General features: G+C 52.2%; 1 protein-coding gene across 6 annotated transcripts in view; it reads right to left on the bottom strand.

Moving 5' to 3' along the window:
• Positions 1-13,980, bottom strand: part of CAMSAP1 (calmodulin regulated spectrin associated protein 1) — a 58,178-nt gene extending 44,198 nt beyond the window's left edge. For all 6 annotated transcript variants that reach the window (XM_074331375.1, XM_074331370.1, XM_074331371.1 and 3 more), the window contains exons 1-2: positions 13,848-13,980; positions 13,539-13,698 (exon numbers count right to left, since the gene is read on the bottom strand). In XM_074331375.1, the coding sequence (XP_074187476.1) occupies positions 13,539-13,698 (160 nt within the window). In that variant the 5' untranslated portion in view covers positions 13,848-13,980. The remainder of the gene's footprint in view (positions 1-13,538; positions 13,699-13,847) is intronic.
• Between the last annotated feature and the right edge of the window lie 2,619 nt (positions 13,981-16,599).

The following is a 16,599-nucleotide window of genomic DNA, read 5'->3' as shown; positions in this document are numbered from 1 at the left end:
AATCCTGAGAAAAGTTGGTCAGGAAATCGGGAAAATCGGCTCCTTGAACCCAGGTGGTTGGTAGTATGTCGTCACTTTGTGGAAACGATTCATCGTGGAGAACAGAAAATAGTTTATATCTCAGCATTTAAGAACGGGAAAGTGAAAAAAATTCCTGAGAACAGGCAGGAATTCCCGCCTGGAAACCCGAGAGGGAACCTACAAGTCCCGGGAAAGGCAGCCGACAGACCCAACCCCACGAGGACCCAGGTATCAGAACCATGGCACCAAGACGCTGCGGGCAGTCTGTACAACCGCGCTGGCAGGAGGAAGGGCAACTATTTAAATGAACAAAAAAGAACTGACACAAAACCCTGAGGAGCCCGGGGAGAGAGTCCCAGGACAGAGGGAGACCTGAGACGGACGGAGGGCCAGGCGCAGGTGGGGGCGCGGCGGCCAGCAGAAAACCCCACAGCGCAGCTTTGTCCATCCACGGCGCGACAGTCAGGCGGCAGGGACATCAGGACACCGGGGAACCCAACTCGGGCGGGAAGCGGACCCATCCACCCCAACACCCCGTGCTCCTCACCTCCATTACAACTCACTTGGAGAACAGCTCTTACCAAGGACGGTGCCAGGGAGAGGGACAGACTTCCCAGGGGCAAAACAGTTCAGTGGGAAGGTGCCAAATGGCAATGGTTAAGCACAGGCTCGAATGGCAGCATCTCTCCAGGCTGAGGTAACTCGCCTCACTCCCGCCTCAAAGACTCTGCCCCTGTCCCCAGACAAGCGTCCCCACATGCTAACATCCCAGGGCTTCCAACACAAACAAAGGCTCAGGAGCACAGCCAATGTGTCTGTACCTGGCAAGGGAAGATTCAGGACCAAGCAGACGCCAACTAAACAGTCGTACCTGTGGACCGAGTGGCCCGTGTTCTCCTAGTAACCGTGGGCTGCATGGTTCATTCACATCAGTCCTCCCAGGACAGACAGCCACAGGGCAGGCTGGGGTGAGCTGACAACATGGTGAAGGGTCACCAGGCCAAGTTCACAGGGAAACTGCAGTCCAGAGACCCCAACATCCTGACACCACTCTCACCTGAGGGGGCGGTCTAGCTCCCTGACCCCCACCCCCAGGGGGTTCTGTCCATTCCAGAGGTGGCAGGAAGCATTTCTGGACAAGTTAAAAGGACAAAATATGGACTCCAGGGACTGGCAAAGGGAGAAGGGGACCGTGGTAACCTCTCATGCTCTCTGCACTGGGACCCTCAAAGGCTGCACCCTAAGAGCAAGCACGAACCCGAAGCAGTTGTAGCCCTCCAAAGCAGCAGAGCTGGGCTGTGTGTCTAGGAGCAAACATAACTCTTCCTGGAGGAAGTGACATCTTAGGCCTCAAATGATTCCTACAATCTTTCTAATACATTACACCTTCAGTCCAGGTGGAAAACAAGCAGATAAGCAAAATGACAAGGTATCCCGACCAAAACCCAGGACAATAAAGGACAGACACAGGCTCATGGACCTGTGGTGCTGCCAGGGTGGAGTCAGCCCAGTGACCCCAACCAAAACCCTGGATGGAAGACCAGTACAGCCACCTGGGGATCTGACACGCAAACCAGAGCAGGCAACCTGGGGCAGCGAGGCGGAGCTTAAGAAGCCCCACTTCTGGGGTGCTGGTTCGCTTCCTCTTCCTCCCCGGCTTTGACCAAGCCCGACTCAGCACTGTGCGGCACACACAGACAGCCAAATGCTGAGAGAAACCCCATCTTTCTGGCCAGAGGACCAGGAAAAGGGCCCTGCAGGCTGGACAGTAGGGTGCAGGGAGGTGGGGAATTCTGGGTTTTAGTTCCCTTTTTTCTTGTCCAGCCTGCCACAGTCACAGAGCTGCAGAGACAGCACAGGCAGCCAACATTCTAAGAGAAACTCATCTGACTGCCGAGAGGAGCCAGGAGAGGGGCCTCAGTGGTCCAGACAGCATAAGGGGTGCCTGTTACTTTTCCTCTCTTCTGTCACCACCATATGGCCCCAACAGTGGCCCCAGTTGTGCAGAACTGCACAGTGACAGCACAGGTAGCTCAAACTGAGTGAAGCCCTGTCTTTCTAGTCAGATAAGGAAGAGGGGGTCCTTTGAACCACAAAGTATGAGGGGAATTCAAGGATAGAGCCAGAAAGGGGACCCCTAATTCTGTGTATGAACCCACACAACCCTGGGCTCCCTCCTGAGCTGCATGTGTGCAGAATAGCCCAAAGAACTGAAGTGACCTTGGAGCCCCTGCCCACAAATGCTGAAACAGAGGACCTAACACAGTTTACTGCAACCCAGCAGCAAAACAAACGACCAAAAAATATCACCAGTATCCAAAAGATTTTAGCAGGCCCCAGAGAACTCTCACAATGTAATATTCCAAATGTCCAGGACACAGTCCATAATCACTCAACATAAAGAACTAGGAAAATGTGATCAATTCTCAGGAGAAAAGACAATCAACAGATGCCAACCTCAGAGGACCTACATGTCAGACTCATCGAAGACCTTGAAGTACCTAATATGACCAGGCTCCGTGAGTTAAAGGCAAGCACTTCTGAAATAAATGGAAAGATAGAAGCTCTCTGCAGAGAAATAAAAACTGTTTTTAAAAAGGAACTAAAATTGCCGAACTAAAAAACATAGTATCAACAGAAAAGTCAAGGATGTTCAACAGAATGAAGACGACAGAGGAAAGAGTTGGTGAACTTGAAGGTGGGTCAACAGAAATGATCACTGTGAAGAGCAGAGGCCGAGGAGACGGAGACCCCTTGGGAGGCGGGGACAGCACCACAGGTCTTACCTCTGTGTCACTGCAGACACACTGGCACAAGAAGCAGTTAAGTAAATAATGGCTAAAATCACCCCATATTTGGTAAGAGACACCAATTTACAGGCTTAAAAGCCCAGAAAACCCAAAGAGAAGCAATGTGAGAAAAGCTGTACCCACACTTCATCGTCACACTGCAGAGAATCAAGGATGGAATCACAGCGCCCCGACTACACGGCTCAGCCACAGACTTCAGTGACTATGAGGTTTGACAACCAAGTTTGCGAACTTGTTGCACCAATGTTGCTAACCTGTTTTGATACCAGAGGGATTATTCATTATGAATTTGTACCAACTTCACAAACAGTTAACCAAGCTTAATATTTGGAAGTGCTGAGAAGGCTGCATGAAAAAGTTAGACAAAAACGACCTGAACTTGTCGCCAACAATTCATGGCTCTTGCATCACGACAACGCACCAGCTCACACAGCACTGTCTGTGAGGGAGTTTTTAGCCAGTAAACCAATAACTGTACTGGAACACCCTCCCTACTCACCTGATCTGGCCCCCAATGTCTTCTTTCTTTACCCGAAGACAAAGGAAATATTGAAAGGAAGACATTTGGGTGACATTCAGGACATCAAGGGTAATACCATGACAGCTCTGATGGCCATTCCAGACAAAGAGTTCCAAAATTGCTTTGAAGGGTGGACTAGGCACTGGTGTCGGTGCATAGTTTCCCAAGGGGAGTCCTTCAAAGGTGACCGTAGTGAATTCAGTAATGAGGTATGTGGCACTTTTTCTAGGATGAGTTCGCAAACTTAATTGTCTGACCTGATATGCTTAAAACCATAAAAGGGGGGTAAAAAGATTAAGAATTTTGGCAGAAAAATGGAAATTATGAAAAAAAAAAAAGGAAAGAAAAAAGAACTTGGCAGATTAGAAAAAGAACCAAGTAAAAATTCTACAACAGAAAAATACAGTAATTAAACTTAATTTTATACAATGTTGAACGGTAGATCAGAAGAAAAGAAACTGACAGACGATGTGTCACAGAAGTGTGATTGGAGGCCCAGAAAGAAAGGAGAGAAAATATGGGGCAGAAATAGTATTTCAACAGATAACGGACAATTATTTTCCAATACTTGTAAAATTCATGAAACCTAGTAGGATAAAAACGGCAATTTACACACCAAATATCACAGGAATACTGATGAAATCCAAAGACAAAGAGAAACCTTCTAAAGCAGCCAGAAGGGATTTCTGGTCAGGACAAGACAGCACAGACACCTCGCTATGGTTTCTCTCCCTGCTCCTCTCCACTAAGTACAGCTATAAATCTTGGAAACAAGTCAAAAGACAATCAAAGGAGAACCCTGACAGGTGGCAGAGGACGGCAAACTGGCTTGGGACCCCAAATTAGAGAACAGCACAGCAACAGGGTACCCTACAACCCCCCACCCAACAGAAGGTAACCCAGGCCTTGTATTTCCTGACCCCCCAGCTTAGCAACAGAAGACAAGCCAAGCGGGCTCCTTCCTGCCCCAGGCGGAATGGGAGTCCCACCTACTACACTGGGCCACCTGGCGGAACCGGCAGATGGATGGGAAGCCCCACTAATAAGCAGCCTGGGACACTTACCTCAACCAAGCACCCAACCTGGAAGCTCTCTGTCCCCTGGGCAGAGAACCCCATCCACCCACCCACAGGCACCAGGCTGTCCAGCCCCAGGAACCTCCTTCTACCTCCTAAAGCAATGCCGACAGGGCCAGTGGGAGCCCCAGCAGATGCCCCAGGCAAACCAGACTGGCACCACGAAGGCCCTGAACACTGGACTGTCACTGGAACCATAGTCCCCAGTAGTAAGCCAGGACCTGCGTGCTGAACCTAAACAGGGAGCCTTCCTGCTACAACAAAAAAGTCAAACAGAACCCAGAGTCTCCTAACATAACAGTCAAGATATCAAGGACATAATTGAAAATCACCCGTCACACCCAGAACTGGGAAAAGCATGACTTGAATGAGAAAAGACATCAACTGACCCCAAGATGAGCCAAATGTTGGAATTAGTTGACAAAGATTTTAAAGCAACTGTCATAAAAATGATTCCACAAGCAATTACAAATTCTCTCGAAACAAAAGAAAAATAGAATACTTCAGCAAAGAAAACAAATTATAAAAAGAACCGAATATAGAACTGAAAAATAGAGTAACAAATTTTAAAATTCACTGGATGGGCTTAATAGAAAAGTGGAGAAAACAGAGGATAGAATCAGTGAACTTGAGGAAAAATAAACAGAATTTACCCAGTCTAAACAACAGATAGAAAATACACTGAAAATAATAAATGAACATAGCCTCAGGGATGTGTGGGAGAATAACAAAAGATCTATAATAACGTTATATCACTGGAGTCCCCAAAGAGAAAATGAGTGGGTTTGAAAGAGTATTTGAGGAAATGATGGCTGAAAACTCCCCAAATATGGCAAAAGATATAAACCCACAGATTTCAATAAATTAAGTGAATCCCAAGTAGAATAAACTCAAATAAATCCACATCAAGACACATCATAATCAAACTTCTGAAAACTAAAGACAAAATATTTTGAAGTAGCCAGAGTGAAATGACACCTTCCCATGGGGGAGCACTGACTCGATGACAGTGGGTTTCTCCTCGGAGCCATGGAGGCCAGAGGGAAGGGACACACGTTTTTCAAGTGCTGAGGAAAAGAACTGTCAACCACAGATTCCACATCTGGTGAAACAATCTTTAAGGAATGAAGGACAAATAAAGATAGACAAAGTTAAAAAAAAAGGGAAGTTCTTCAATTCAAAGAAAATGATAAAAAGGAATCTTGGAGCATCAGGAAGGAAGAAAGAATAACAGAAAGAGATAGGTAAGACAGCAAACACAGCAGACTACCCTTCTGCTTACATGTTTTCTAAATTACACCTAACGACAAACAAAAACTACACCTTCAGATATTCAGGGCACAGGTATTTAGAAGTGGGGAGAACAGCGGGACATAAATGGAAAAGATTTCCACACCTCACTGGAAATGGTGAAACAATACCAGTCAACAATCACAAGTCAGGTGTGTATATTCTAACACCGGAGCAACCACTGAGAAACCTGTACAGTGAGACACACCCCAAAACAATATAAATATCAGGGAGGAATCCTAAAAAATAAGTAATCCAGAAGAAGGCAAAGAAAAAAAAGGAAACAGGAACAAGAAACAGAAAACAGAATAACATGTCAGACTTAAACCCTAACAGCAACAATTACATTAAATGTAAATACTCTAAGCACACCAAGTAAAAGACAAAGACTGGCAGAGCGGATAAAAATAAATGACACAACTATACAAGAAACTCACTTCAAATTGAAACAGAAGAGGCCCGTGGGGATGAAATGTCCTATATCTACATGATACTATGTCAATAGCCGGTTGTGATATTATACTATGGTTTTGCAAGAAGTTACTACGGGGGAAACGGAGTCCAGGATATCTCTGTATGATCTTTTTAAAAACTGCACATTAAAATACAATGTCTCAAAATAAGAGTTTAATAATTTTTAAAAATTGGGCAAATATCTGAAAAGACATTTCATAGGGGGAAAAAAAAGATTCAAACGGCCAATAAAAGTGTGTAACAAAATGCTGCCCAGGAAGTGCCTACGAAGCCACAGAGCAATCACAAGCCACCCCCTGGAATGGCTAAAATGAAAGGTGACGAGGTCACATGCTGGCAAGGATGCAGAGCAACTGGAACTCTCCCTCTCTGCTGGTGGAAATAAAAATGACACAGCACTTTGGGAAAAAGGGGGGAAGTTAAACACCCCTATATGACCCAGAAAGACACATGCAAACATACGTCTACTCGTAATAGACAAAAACTGGAAGCAATGCATGCACCCACTACAAGTGAACAAGGAAGTAAGATGTGGGCAGCCGACGATGAAGCCTACGACTGCTCAGTGGGAAGGTGTGCTCGTGGGTGGGCCTCCAAGCCACGGCACTGTGGGAGGAAGCCCACAGAGGCCCCCTGATGTGTGACCGCAGGGTCGCACAACTCTAGTCAGCAGTGACAGGGACACTCGGTGAGGCCCTGGGTCGGGCCTGGCTGAAGGGACTCGAGGGAACACTCGGCAGTGATGGCTGTACTTATGTCACTGTGGTCCTGTCCACAGGGCTGTGTATGTTTAACGTCATCACACTATACTCTTAAGGTTGTGCACATCTATCTTACCGTGTGGAAAGAATACTTCAATCGCTGGTCCAAACTGTGAACTGTGGGGTCTCCGCACGCTTCTCAGGGCCCGTAGAGTGACGTGCCCACAAAGACCTATGATGCGAGGCTGTGGACAGTGGTGCCTGAGAGCAGGGCAGTGCTGGAGCAGAGCGGTAAGGGGGGCAGAGACGCTCCCCTGGGGGTCTGGGATGTGTTTCCAATAGGCATTAACCCACTTACACAGCCTTCTCTGAAAAGCCCAGGTTTAGCACAGCTTCTCCCCTCAGACTCCTCCAATGGCTCCTAATTCACACACACAAAACCCCCATTTATCCAGCAGCCACTAAGGGCCTTCCGAGATCTGGCCCTAGGCATCTTTCCCAAGCTCCGGCCACCTTCCACCTCTGCTGCAGCTCGATCCGCGTTTCATCCCCAGAACATGAGCCTTTCCTTTAGCGTGAAGGACACCCCACTCCTGCCCCGTCCTGGTTTCTGTGCGTTCCCTGTCCTCCACCCGGGTCTTACCCACCTGGGCCACCCCTCAGCCTCACTTTCCTGACTGGCACATCCCAGACCCCCAGGGGAGCGCCTCTGCCCCCCTTACCGCTCTGCCCCAGCACTGCCCTGCTCTCAGGCACCACTGTCCACGGCCTCGCATCGTAGGTCTTTGTGGGCACGTCACTCTACGGGCCCTGAGAAGCGTGCGGAGACCCCACACTTCACAGCACGTGCTCAATGAGTTTGAAGTGGCTGGAGGACAGTGACCAAGGGTAGTTAAGTGAACTAGTTCGCATGAACAGTTAGGAAAAACAGGGTGAGGCGAGAGCACAGGAAAGAAGTCAGAAATAGAAATAAAAACTCAAAGATGACATTTCTGCATGTGGTAACAAAGCCAGGAAAATAGAAAAGCTCCATGGAATAGATTATGAATGTGCCCATCCAAGGCGCGCCGGCCGGCTGGAGGCGGCTGCCCCAGACTTCTGCCCACTTGCCCAGCTCCCACCCCACCGACAATCAACCCAGGCCCATGGCCTCTGCTTCCTAACACGCTCCAGCCTCTCATCCCCCTGCAGACCCGCGGGGCCAGGCCGTGGCACTTCAAGCCAGAACATCAGCCCTGCTATGGACACAATGTGTGTGTGTCCCCAAAATTCACATACTGAAGCCTAATCCCCAAGGTGGTGTTAGGAGGCGGGGCTTTGGGAGGCGACTAGGCCAGGAGGCGGGAGCCTTGTGAACGGGACCAGTGCCCCTTCCACCCTGTGAGGACACAGCAAGAAGACAGCCTTCCATGAACCAGGAAGTAGGCCTTATGCAAATACCCAAGCTGCCAGCGCCAGGATCTTGAACTTCCAGCCTCAAAGCTGTGAGCAGTAGATGTCTGTTATTCGTAAGTGCCCCAGGGTGTGGTGTCGTCACAGCAGCCAGGACAGATGAGTCCCCAGATGTTCCACCTGACCACAGCCTCTACCCACTCGAACCTGCTAGACTCTTGCTAGGCTCTCTCTCATCACACCACCCCACACAAAAACCTTCCCTGGCACACATGGTGGAAGAAAGCCCTGGCCAGCTTGGAACACTGTGAACAATCTGGCCCAGGCTATTTTCTAAACTAATCACCTACTATTTCAGTCCACAAATCCTGTCACAAGGCTAATCAAGTGCCCACAAACACTTCTGCAAGGAACCTGGCCAGACGCGCCCCCTGACTTGGGAGGCCGCCCATACCTTGCCCATTCTTCAAAGCCTGCAGGGACCACTACCCCTGGAGCCCAGGCAGTCCGGCCCCATTCCTCCCCCTGACAGCTCCATATTCTACCTCAGACAGCTCCTGGAGAGATGTCCGGTGGCATTTCAGTCCTTGCATTATTTAATTTTCCTTCGTATACGTCAATAGTTCATGCGAATTTTAAGCAACTAAAGAGAGAGCATCATTTAACTGCCCCCTGTACTTCCTGTAGTGCAAAAAGCCATTATGCACAGGAAAGCTACGCAACTATTAATAGATGAATGAATGTAATGTTGGCTCCATCCCGGTCACCTTCAGATTCGATGAAAAATGAGAGCAATGTGAGTTTTTCAATAGTTCAACTAGGAAGTGAAAAAGAACACTGGTACATATACTGGTGATATGGCCACCAAAAAATCAATAGTGGGAAAAGCCTAGGAGCTATTAGGTCGTGAATGTAACACGAAGAAGAAAGTATTAAGGGCCTTTTGGAAGAACATTTGCACAAATTTAACATCCTGGAGCACAATAGTGGTGACCCTTTTGAGAGTCACTCTAACTTAAAGGATTAGGACAGTTTGAACTTAACGATGGATTTATGCTCCTTGGTTAATATTTAACTTGCGGCATCAAGACAGGAAAGAGAGCACGTGCAGACAGATTCATCTTTAGCAATACACATTCATCATGTCTGGCCACCAGGCCAGAAGTATAAAGCACACCTTTCTCTTCCACCTGTCCCACTTGTCACCAGCTCCTCTAATCATCTGACAAATAGGTGAGCACTGACTCTGTCCTGTAGACATGGCATAAGCACGACAGCCGTAACCCCGGAGCAGCCCTCAGTGCTCCAAGCAGAAGCAAAGTCATGCCAGCGACACAACCCCCCAGTATCTAGTACCACTGAGCATATACGCCCAGGTTGCTCTGTGACCTCCCCCCCCATCTCAGAAGCACCCAAATCCCTTGGAGGATCAAAGGACTATTAAAAAGATTATATAAACCAATAATCTGAGCAAATCGTCACGTTAAAAATCTAATAGTATGCTTATGAATTGGGTCGTCTTCCCCAAGACTCGCGTGGTGGCTGTGCTCCCTCTAGCCCAGGGACAAAAGCAGAAGCTGGCTTTCACTGCCAGTTCTGGGGCCTGGAGAGGGGTTCTGAGCCTGCGGTTCATTTTACCCAAGTGTCACCACAACAAAGTTAGGTGGTGACCTCCTGGAGTTGACATGAAGGGATTTTTCTCCTGATATCAATTAAGCCAAGAGAGTCCAAGCTCTTCTGTGGCCCATGTGAGCCCGCACCACAGCGACTGGATCACATATCCCGTCCATGGCTGCAGAGACCAAGACGTCTGTGCAAGGATCTCCCACCCCACAACACGGTTCCCAAACCGGTAGTTCACTCCGGCCAGAGAGGGAGAGGATGACAGCGTCAACCCCTCACTAGCAGCGGGCTCTGGACAGCCCCAGGGCCTCTCCACCCGTTTGCTGCCAGTAAAACGAGAAGGTTGACCTTGGTGGCCCTTACGGTCCTGCCCTGTTCCAAGCAGCACAGCCCTGTGGTGAGTTGTTGGTGAGTCTCCACTTGGTTTCCAAGGCTCCTCTGAGGGTGACATCACCACCACTGCACTAACAGCACCATGACTGCAAATAGTGGGTGCCTTCTAGTACTTTCCCTTGGTTGTTCTGTCAGCATTGTTCTTGAGAGGTAACAAAAGCTATTATTCAAAATCCCAAAACTGAGACCTAGATACCGTTAAGTTTCCTACGGTCGTGGACTAAAATAAAAACCCAGGAATACAGGAGCCCATCAGTGCTCTATTCTGTAAAACAAGCAGTACTTCAAGTCACCCTTTAAACTTTTTCACCAATTTACTACAACTTTCACCCAAAAATACATCACAAAATATTCCAGCTAAGCAGGTTCTAAACCTTATAGTAAGACACTGTTAAATGAGTAACTTGCAACATGTCCAACGTATTATTTCTTAAAAAATAATTAAAACACTGTTAATGAAACGAGTTACTCCCCCAAAAGGAGGGGCAGAATCTAAAAACAACACAAGATGGCCCACAGTTCTTGGCTGTGGCCCCGAGATGAAGAAGGGGGAGGAAGCAGTCGCAGACCCATACACCGCCTCAAGGCCCAGCCACGGGTGTGCTCTGAGCCTCCCCACTCACTACTAATGGCGGCCAACGGCCCAGGGACACTGAGAGTCCCAAAAGGCAAACGCAGACCAAGAAGGCAGCCTCAGAGCACGTCGTCCTGGGGTGTCCATGCTTAACTCTCCTGCACAGGCAGAAAGACTGTCACATTGGGCTACTTTGTGAACAGCCACATAACAAGCAAAATATTTAAGCACTTTCACCATGATACCCCTCAAAAACTGATTCAGGAGTCAAGCATGCAGACTAAAAGAACCATGTCTAACTCACTGAAGACTAAGCTGCAAAGGCACACGGAGACATCCAGAAGAAGAAATAAAGAATGGCCCCTGGAGTAGGAGGAGTCTAGGGGACAAAATCTATACCACCCTACCCAAGTCCCCTCCCCACCCCACTCCTGAGGACTGGCCCCACACCGGGCAGTGGTGACAAGGCTGCCTGGGCAGGCATGACACCATGCCATCGACATAGACGAAATCCCTTCAGCTGAATGCAGAGCTCCCAAATTTGTAAATTTAGAGAGACCTTCTCAACCAGGAAAACTCCACATCTGCTCCCCTTCCAGAAGCAAGGTACAGAATGGAAAAGCCATCCCATTTAGCAAAAAGGAACAGAGGCCAGACCTCCTAAAATCAGTGGCTGACGGGCACATGGCAGCCGATGGTGACTGATGGGCACCTGCAATTCGGCCTTAGGTCCTCAGCAGGCACCTACCGTGCTTCCCCAAAAATAAGACCTAGCCGGGCAATCAGCTCTAATGCGTCTTATGAAGCAAACATTAATATAAGACCCGGTCTTACATTAATGTTTGCTCCACAAGCCATATTAGCGCTGACTGTCCGGCTAGGTCTTATTTTCGGGAAACCACAGTAGTGTCCTTCAGCTCCTGCTCGTCATTCTATAAATACCCATCTTTAATAATGTCAAAACTGGAAAGCCTATTTTAACACCAGCTTTTGAATTACCTATCTGATGAGTCAACAAGGATTAAAGAGCGACCGCATACTGGAAATAAAACTAGACTAACCCAACAGTAACACTGAGAAAGACACACGTTTATTTCCAGATAGCTGACAAATCCCACGCTGAATGCCAAAGTCAAATGCAACAGCAGAGAAACACCCGCACTGGCTAGAACCTGGAGGGCAGACAGGAGAGGCTTCGTACCAGTACCGTCTCCAGCACGTCACTACCAGAGCCGCGGCCATTTCCAAGGGCAACATCTTCTACAGTCACGGGAGTGAGGCCTGCACGTGCGCCCCAGCAGCCAGGCCTGAGAATGCACTGGGCTTAGGGCAAAGAACAGTGCCCACGCAGGATGGTGGGCAGGCCTCCCGTGAAACGCTACACAGCGGCACGGAGGCCAATGGGCATGAGGCTGGGAGGCTCTAAGGACGGACCGTGGAGTAAAGCAGTCTCAGAGAAAACATCACGAATGGTGCGACACACGTCAAACTACACGACACAGGTCCATGATGGGAACGTCTGTGGTGAATTAGAGAAAGGCGAATCAACGGCCAGCACAAGACCAGCGGGTGTGAGCGCAGGCCGCACACCCCCAGAGGTCCACGGCCCGAGCTTCTCCTTAAACCCACTGCTAGAATCCAGCGTGGCCACGCTGGTGCTACTATCCATCCCTTACTCTAAAGTCTATACACACTTTTACATACACTTTTGATCAACTCCATCTTTTCTCCCAGATCACGTGAATTCCCGCGCGTGGCAAGCATTTCCCCAGGGTACTACGTGGACAATGAATAAATTTCATGCAGCTGTAAACAAGAATTCTAAAACTGAAAACGGCCGAACAAAGGAGAACAACTCTCCTTGCACACGAGAAACTCCACTTAAAATCAGGTGATGAATTTAACCCTCTGAGCTGCGGAGCGTGTTGGTCCTCATGAGTGAGTCTCGCTGTGGCACAGGCCACTCCAACTGGTGAGACCCCACCCAGGGAAACGCCTGCTCAGCGAGTCTGGAGACCGGTCAGCCACACGCCTCCCTAGAAGGGTGCACTGTCCATCTCGCTCCCACTCTACAAACAAATGTTTTCCCCAGAATAAGGCAATTTTTTAAAACGCTTCACACTGAAAGAAAGAGGACGACACGGTATTAACTCCTAATTTTGTACCTGACACAAAGCACCTGAAATTAATAAGGGAAGCCTTCCGGGCCGAGCAATCATGGGAATCAGTCGGTCTGTGACATTCCGACAGACGGGAGCACCGGTCTTAACCCACGTCTCAGGGCCTGACAAACTGGGCCCGACCCCCGGTTGACCGGCTCTTCACAGCAGGAGGGAGCCGGGCGTGAGGATGCGAGTGAACACAATCCACGCGAAAGCCATTTCTCGCTCGGGAATTCCGCAGGTGAAGTTTTGCGGGCGTCAAGAACCGCTGGGCATCCGGCGTTGCTCTGGACTCGCGCCCCACCCGCACGAACGCGGGAGCGGCAGGGAGGCGCGACCCCGCGGCCCCGACCCCGCGACGCCGAAGCCCAACCCGGCGACCCCCGCTCCACGGTCCGCGCGCGCCAGGCCATCCGCGAGCGACCGCCCCGCACAAAGGCCGCCCCGCCCGCCGCGCACCTGCGGCCCCGCCCCGGCCCCCGCCCCGGCCCCGCCGGCCCACCTCGGCCGTAGGCCTTGGCGCAGATCCACTGCAGGTTGGCGGCGATCTTGGCGCGCGCCGGGTCGTAGCGGTCCAGCGGCACGATGTCCGCGGCGCCGTCGGGCGCGGCCTCCATCCTCCTCCAGCCGTCCCCGGCCGCGCGGCCGCCCGCGTCCACCATCTGCACACAGAGAGGCGCTGCGGCGGGCGCCCGGCAACAAAGGCGCCGCGCCGGGCCGCGTGGGGCCGCGGCTGGACACACTGCACGGACCGCGCCGCGCGGGGCCCGGAGGCCGCCCCGCCCCCGCGCGGCCCGCCCGCCTGCCTCACCTCAGAGCCGCCGCCGTCGCCGCCGCCGCGGGTGCTGCTGCTGCCGCATGCTGCGGGGCCTGGCCGCGGTCGCCCGGGAGGCCCGGGAGGCAGCGGGCGAGGGTCGCGGGCCGGGCCGCGGGCCGGACGTGGGGGCGCGTGCGCGGACCCGGGGGCGGCGGCAGCGACGACCGCTGAGGGGGCGGCCAACCGGCGAGAGCGCGCACACCGCCCAGGCCCTGCGCAGGCGCACTGCGCGCGGCCCGCCGCCCCGCCCCTTTCCGCACGCGCAGAGGGCGCTGCCCGCGCGGTCCCGCCCCCAGCCCTGCCCGCCCCGCCTCTTTCCGCAGGCGCTGTGGGCGCTACCCGAGGGTCCGCCCCTTTCCGCGGGTACTGGGCGCGAGGTCGCGCGGCGCTGACTGCGCGGGCTGACAGGCCCCGGAGGGTCCCGCAGCATCCCTTTGTTTGCGCCGCGCCTCCTCCTCTCCGGCACTGGGTCGTCCAGACCGAAGGCCCCAGCCGCTGCCCGACGGGGCCGAGCCCCTCGCGGAGGCCTCTGCACCCCTGGGGGACGGCGCGGGCCCAGCCCCAGCGAAAGCCGACGGCGACCCCCACCCCCACCGCGGGGTTTCCCCTTCCCAGAGAGCAGCGCTGGGAACCAGGGGCCGTCCCCTCCCACAGCGGGGCTAAGAGCCGGAAACCCCACCCTGGGAGCAGCCCCGGCGATGCACTCCCTCCTTCCCCCAAATCAGCGCTGGGAGCCAGGGGACGCCTACCCCCATAGCGGCCCTTGGTGCAAAGGGGTCCCTTCCCCAAAGTGGCACTGGAAGCAGCACCGGGAATACCTCTTTTCCCCTAAAGCAACGCTGGAACCAGGGTACGCACCCTCCCACAGCGAGCCCCGGGGACCCCACCCCAGAGCAGCTTCCAAGTCCCTCCCCTCCCCCCTTTCAGAGCTTAGAGCCTGAGGGCTCCCCAGAGCTTACCAGAGTACGCTGTGCCTGGGAGCGCCCCAAGTGGGCACTAGCCACGGTCTCCAGGGTACTGTCCGGGGAAGGTGGGCGTCTGGACACCTAAGACACACTGCATTGTCCTCACCCTGCACTAGCGGGGCCATGGGGAGGCGCCTCGGACATCCCCGGGAGGGGCTCGCTTCATCCTGATGAGGTCAGCACCAGAGGGCCTGTATTCAGCTAATAGTTACAACACCGTGAAATCTTGTATGTACAGGTGCTTATCTGAGGACCTCACAGCCAAACACAAAGGGGTGCTGGCTTTGGACCACCCACCACGGTCCAGAAATCCAAGGCTGAGGAAAGCAGGAAGAAAGTTTCCTCTGGATAAGGTGTCCTGGGAGTGAAGCACAGGATGGTTCCCAGCCTCCAGGGGTTTTTAAGGTGCTACCAACCTCCACTTCACGAGCCAACCTCAGCCAGAAAGAAGACCCAGATTATACAGTGATGTAAACTTAGGCCCGGCCAGCCAGTCAACAGATGCATTCATGTGCAGGCCTGGGCCTCACTCTGGCTCACAGCAGAGAACAAAACACCACACCCCCCCCCATGGAGCTAAGGTCCAATGAGAGATCCAAACACTGCACAGTGCTGGAGGCAGCGAGCTGCACTGTGGGAGAGGTAAATAGGAGTGCTGGGGGCCGGCTGTCAGGAACACTGGGAGAGGGCATCAGATCAAAGACGCAGGAAGTGAGGGGCAAGCGGGAGCATTTCTGGGGGCACAGTGTTGTGGGCTGGGGGTGCAGCAGACAGAACCCTGAGACTGGAGTGCCTGGTTGTAAGAAACAGGGAGGCCACTGAGTCCAGAACCCAGGATGGAGAGGTACTGGGGGGAAATGGAGGTGGTGGCTGGAGAGGTGGGGGCAGATCTGGCACAGGAACTCTGACCTCTTCTCTGAATGAGATGGGAAGTCATGGAAAGACTGGGTGGGGGGATTGTATCAATTTTCTGTAAACCTAAAGCTGCTCTAAAAAACAGAACCTATCACTTAAAAGAACAAAACAAACCTCGGGCCCAGCTACGCAGCCCCAGCTTCAAGACCAGCCTCCAGCCTGGGCAGCCCTCGGCAGCTCCAAGGCTCAGAGAACCCACCAGCTGCTGGAGCCCCAGGCTTGCTCTGTTCTGCCAGCTCTTTCCCCCTCCTGCCCAGCTCCTCCAGGGGTCTCAGTCCTGTGCCCCTTTCCACTGGATGGGCCCTTGATGTTCCCTGCCTGGACACTCTTCCATGTGCTTGTCCCTCCCCAACCAACAGCTGAGGTCCCCATGAGTCACCATTCTGGTACTTCACTGCTGAGACCTTCTGTCTAATGCTGGTAGCGTCTGAGCAGGCCTGGTGTGACGGGGAAGTCACCATGGCTGGGCGCAGCAGGGCACACAGCAGCTCCTCAGCAAACCAGCACTGCAGGACGCAGACCAGGTATGGGGAGGCCCAGCCCCCGAGGGCTCCATCCTCGTAGGTACAGTGGACCCCATGATCCCACAGCTAACCAACCACTGGGAGAAACCTGTGGACCCTTCCAGTGAAAACTGTCACTCTAAATGTGTGCAGGGGGCTCGACCATTCCTAACTCTGACCTGGCCACCACCAACCATGGCACCGGACATTTGGCCCAAATGCTCCCCAGCTGGCCTCGGGGGAGCTCAACCTCCCAACTTTCTTTCAGTACTGCTCGCCCAGGGGGAAAAATGCTAATTCAAGTTAAACTTAATTGAATTAATTAAAATTTCCCCATTGGGAGAGAAATTAAACAGGAGGGGG

Source organism: Rhinolophus sinicus, linkage group LG04, assembly GCF_036562045.2.
Source record: "Rhinolophus sinicus isolate RSC01 linkage group LG04, ASM3656204v1, whole genome shotgun sequence".
Lineage (NCBI taxonomy): Eukaryota > Metazoa > Chordata > Mammalia > Chiroptera > Rhinolophidae > Rhinolophus > Rhinolophus sinicus.
Note: the sequence above shows the minus strand (reverse complement) of the source record. Positions and strands in the feature narration are given on the sequence as shown.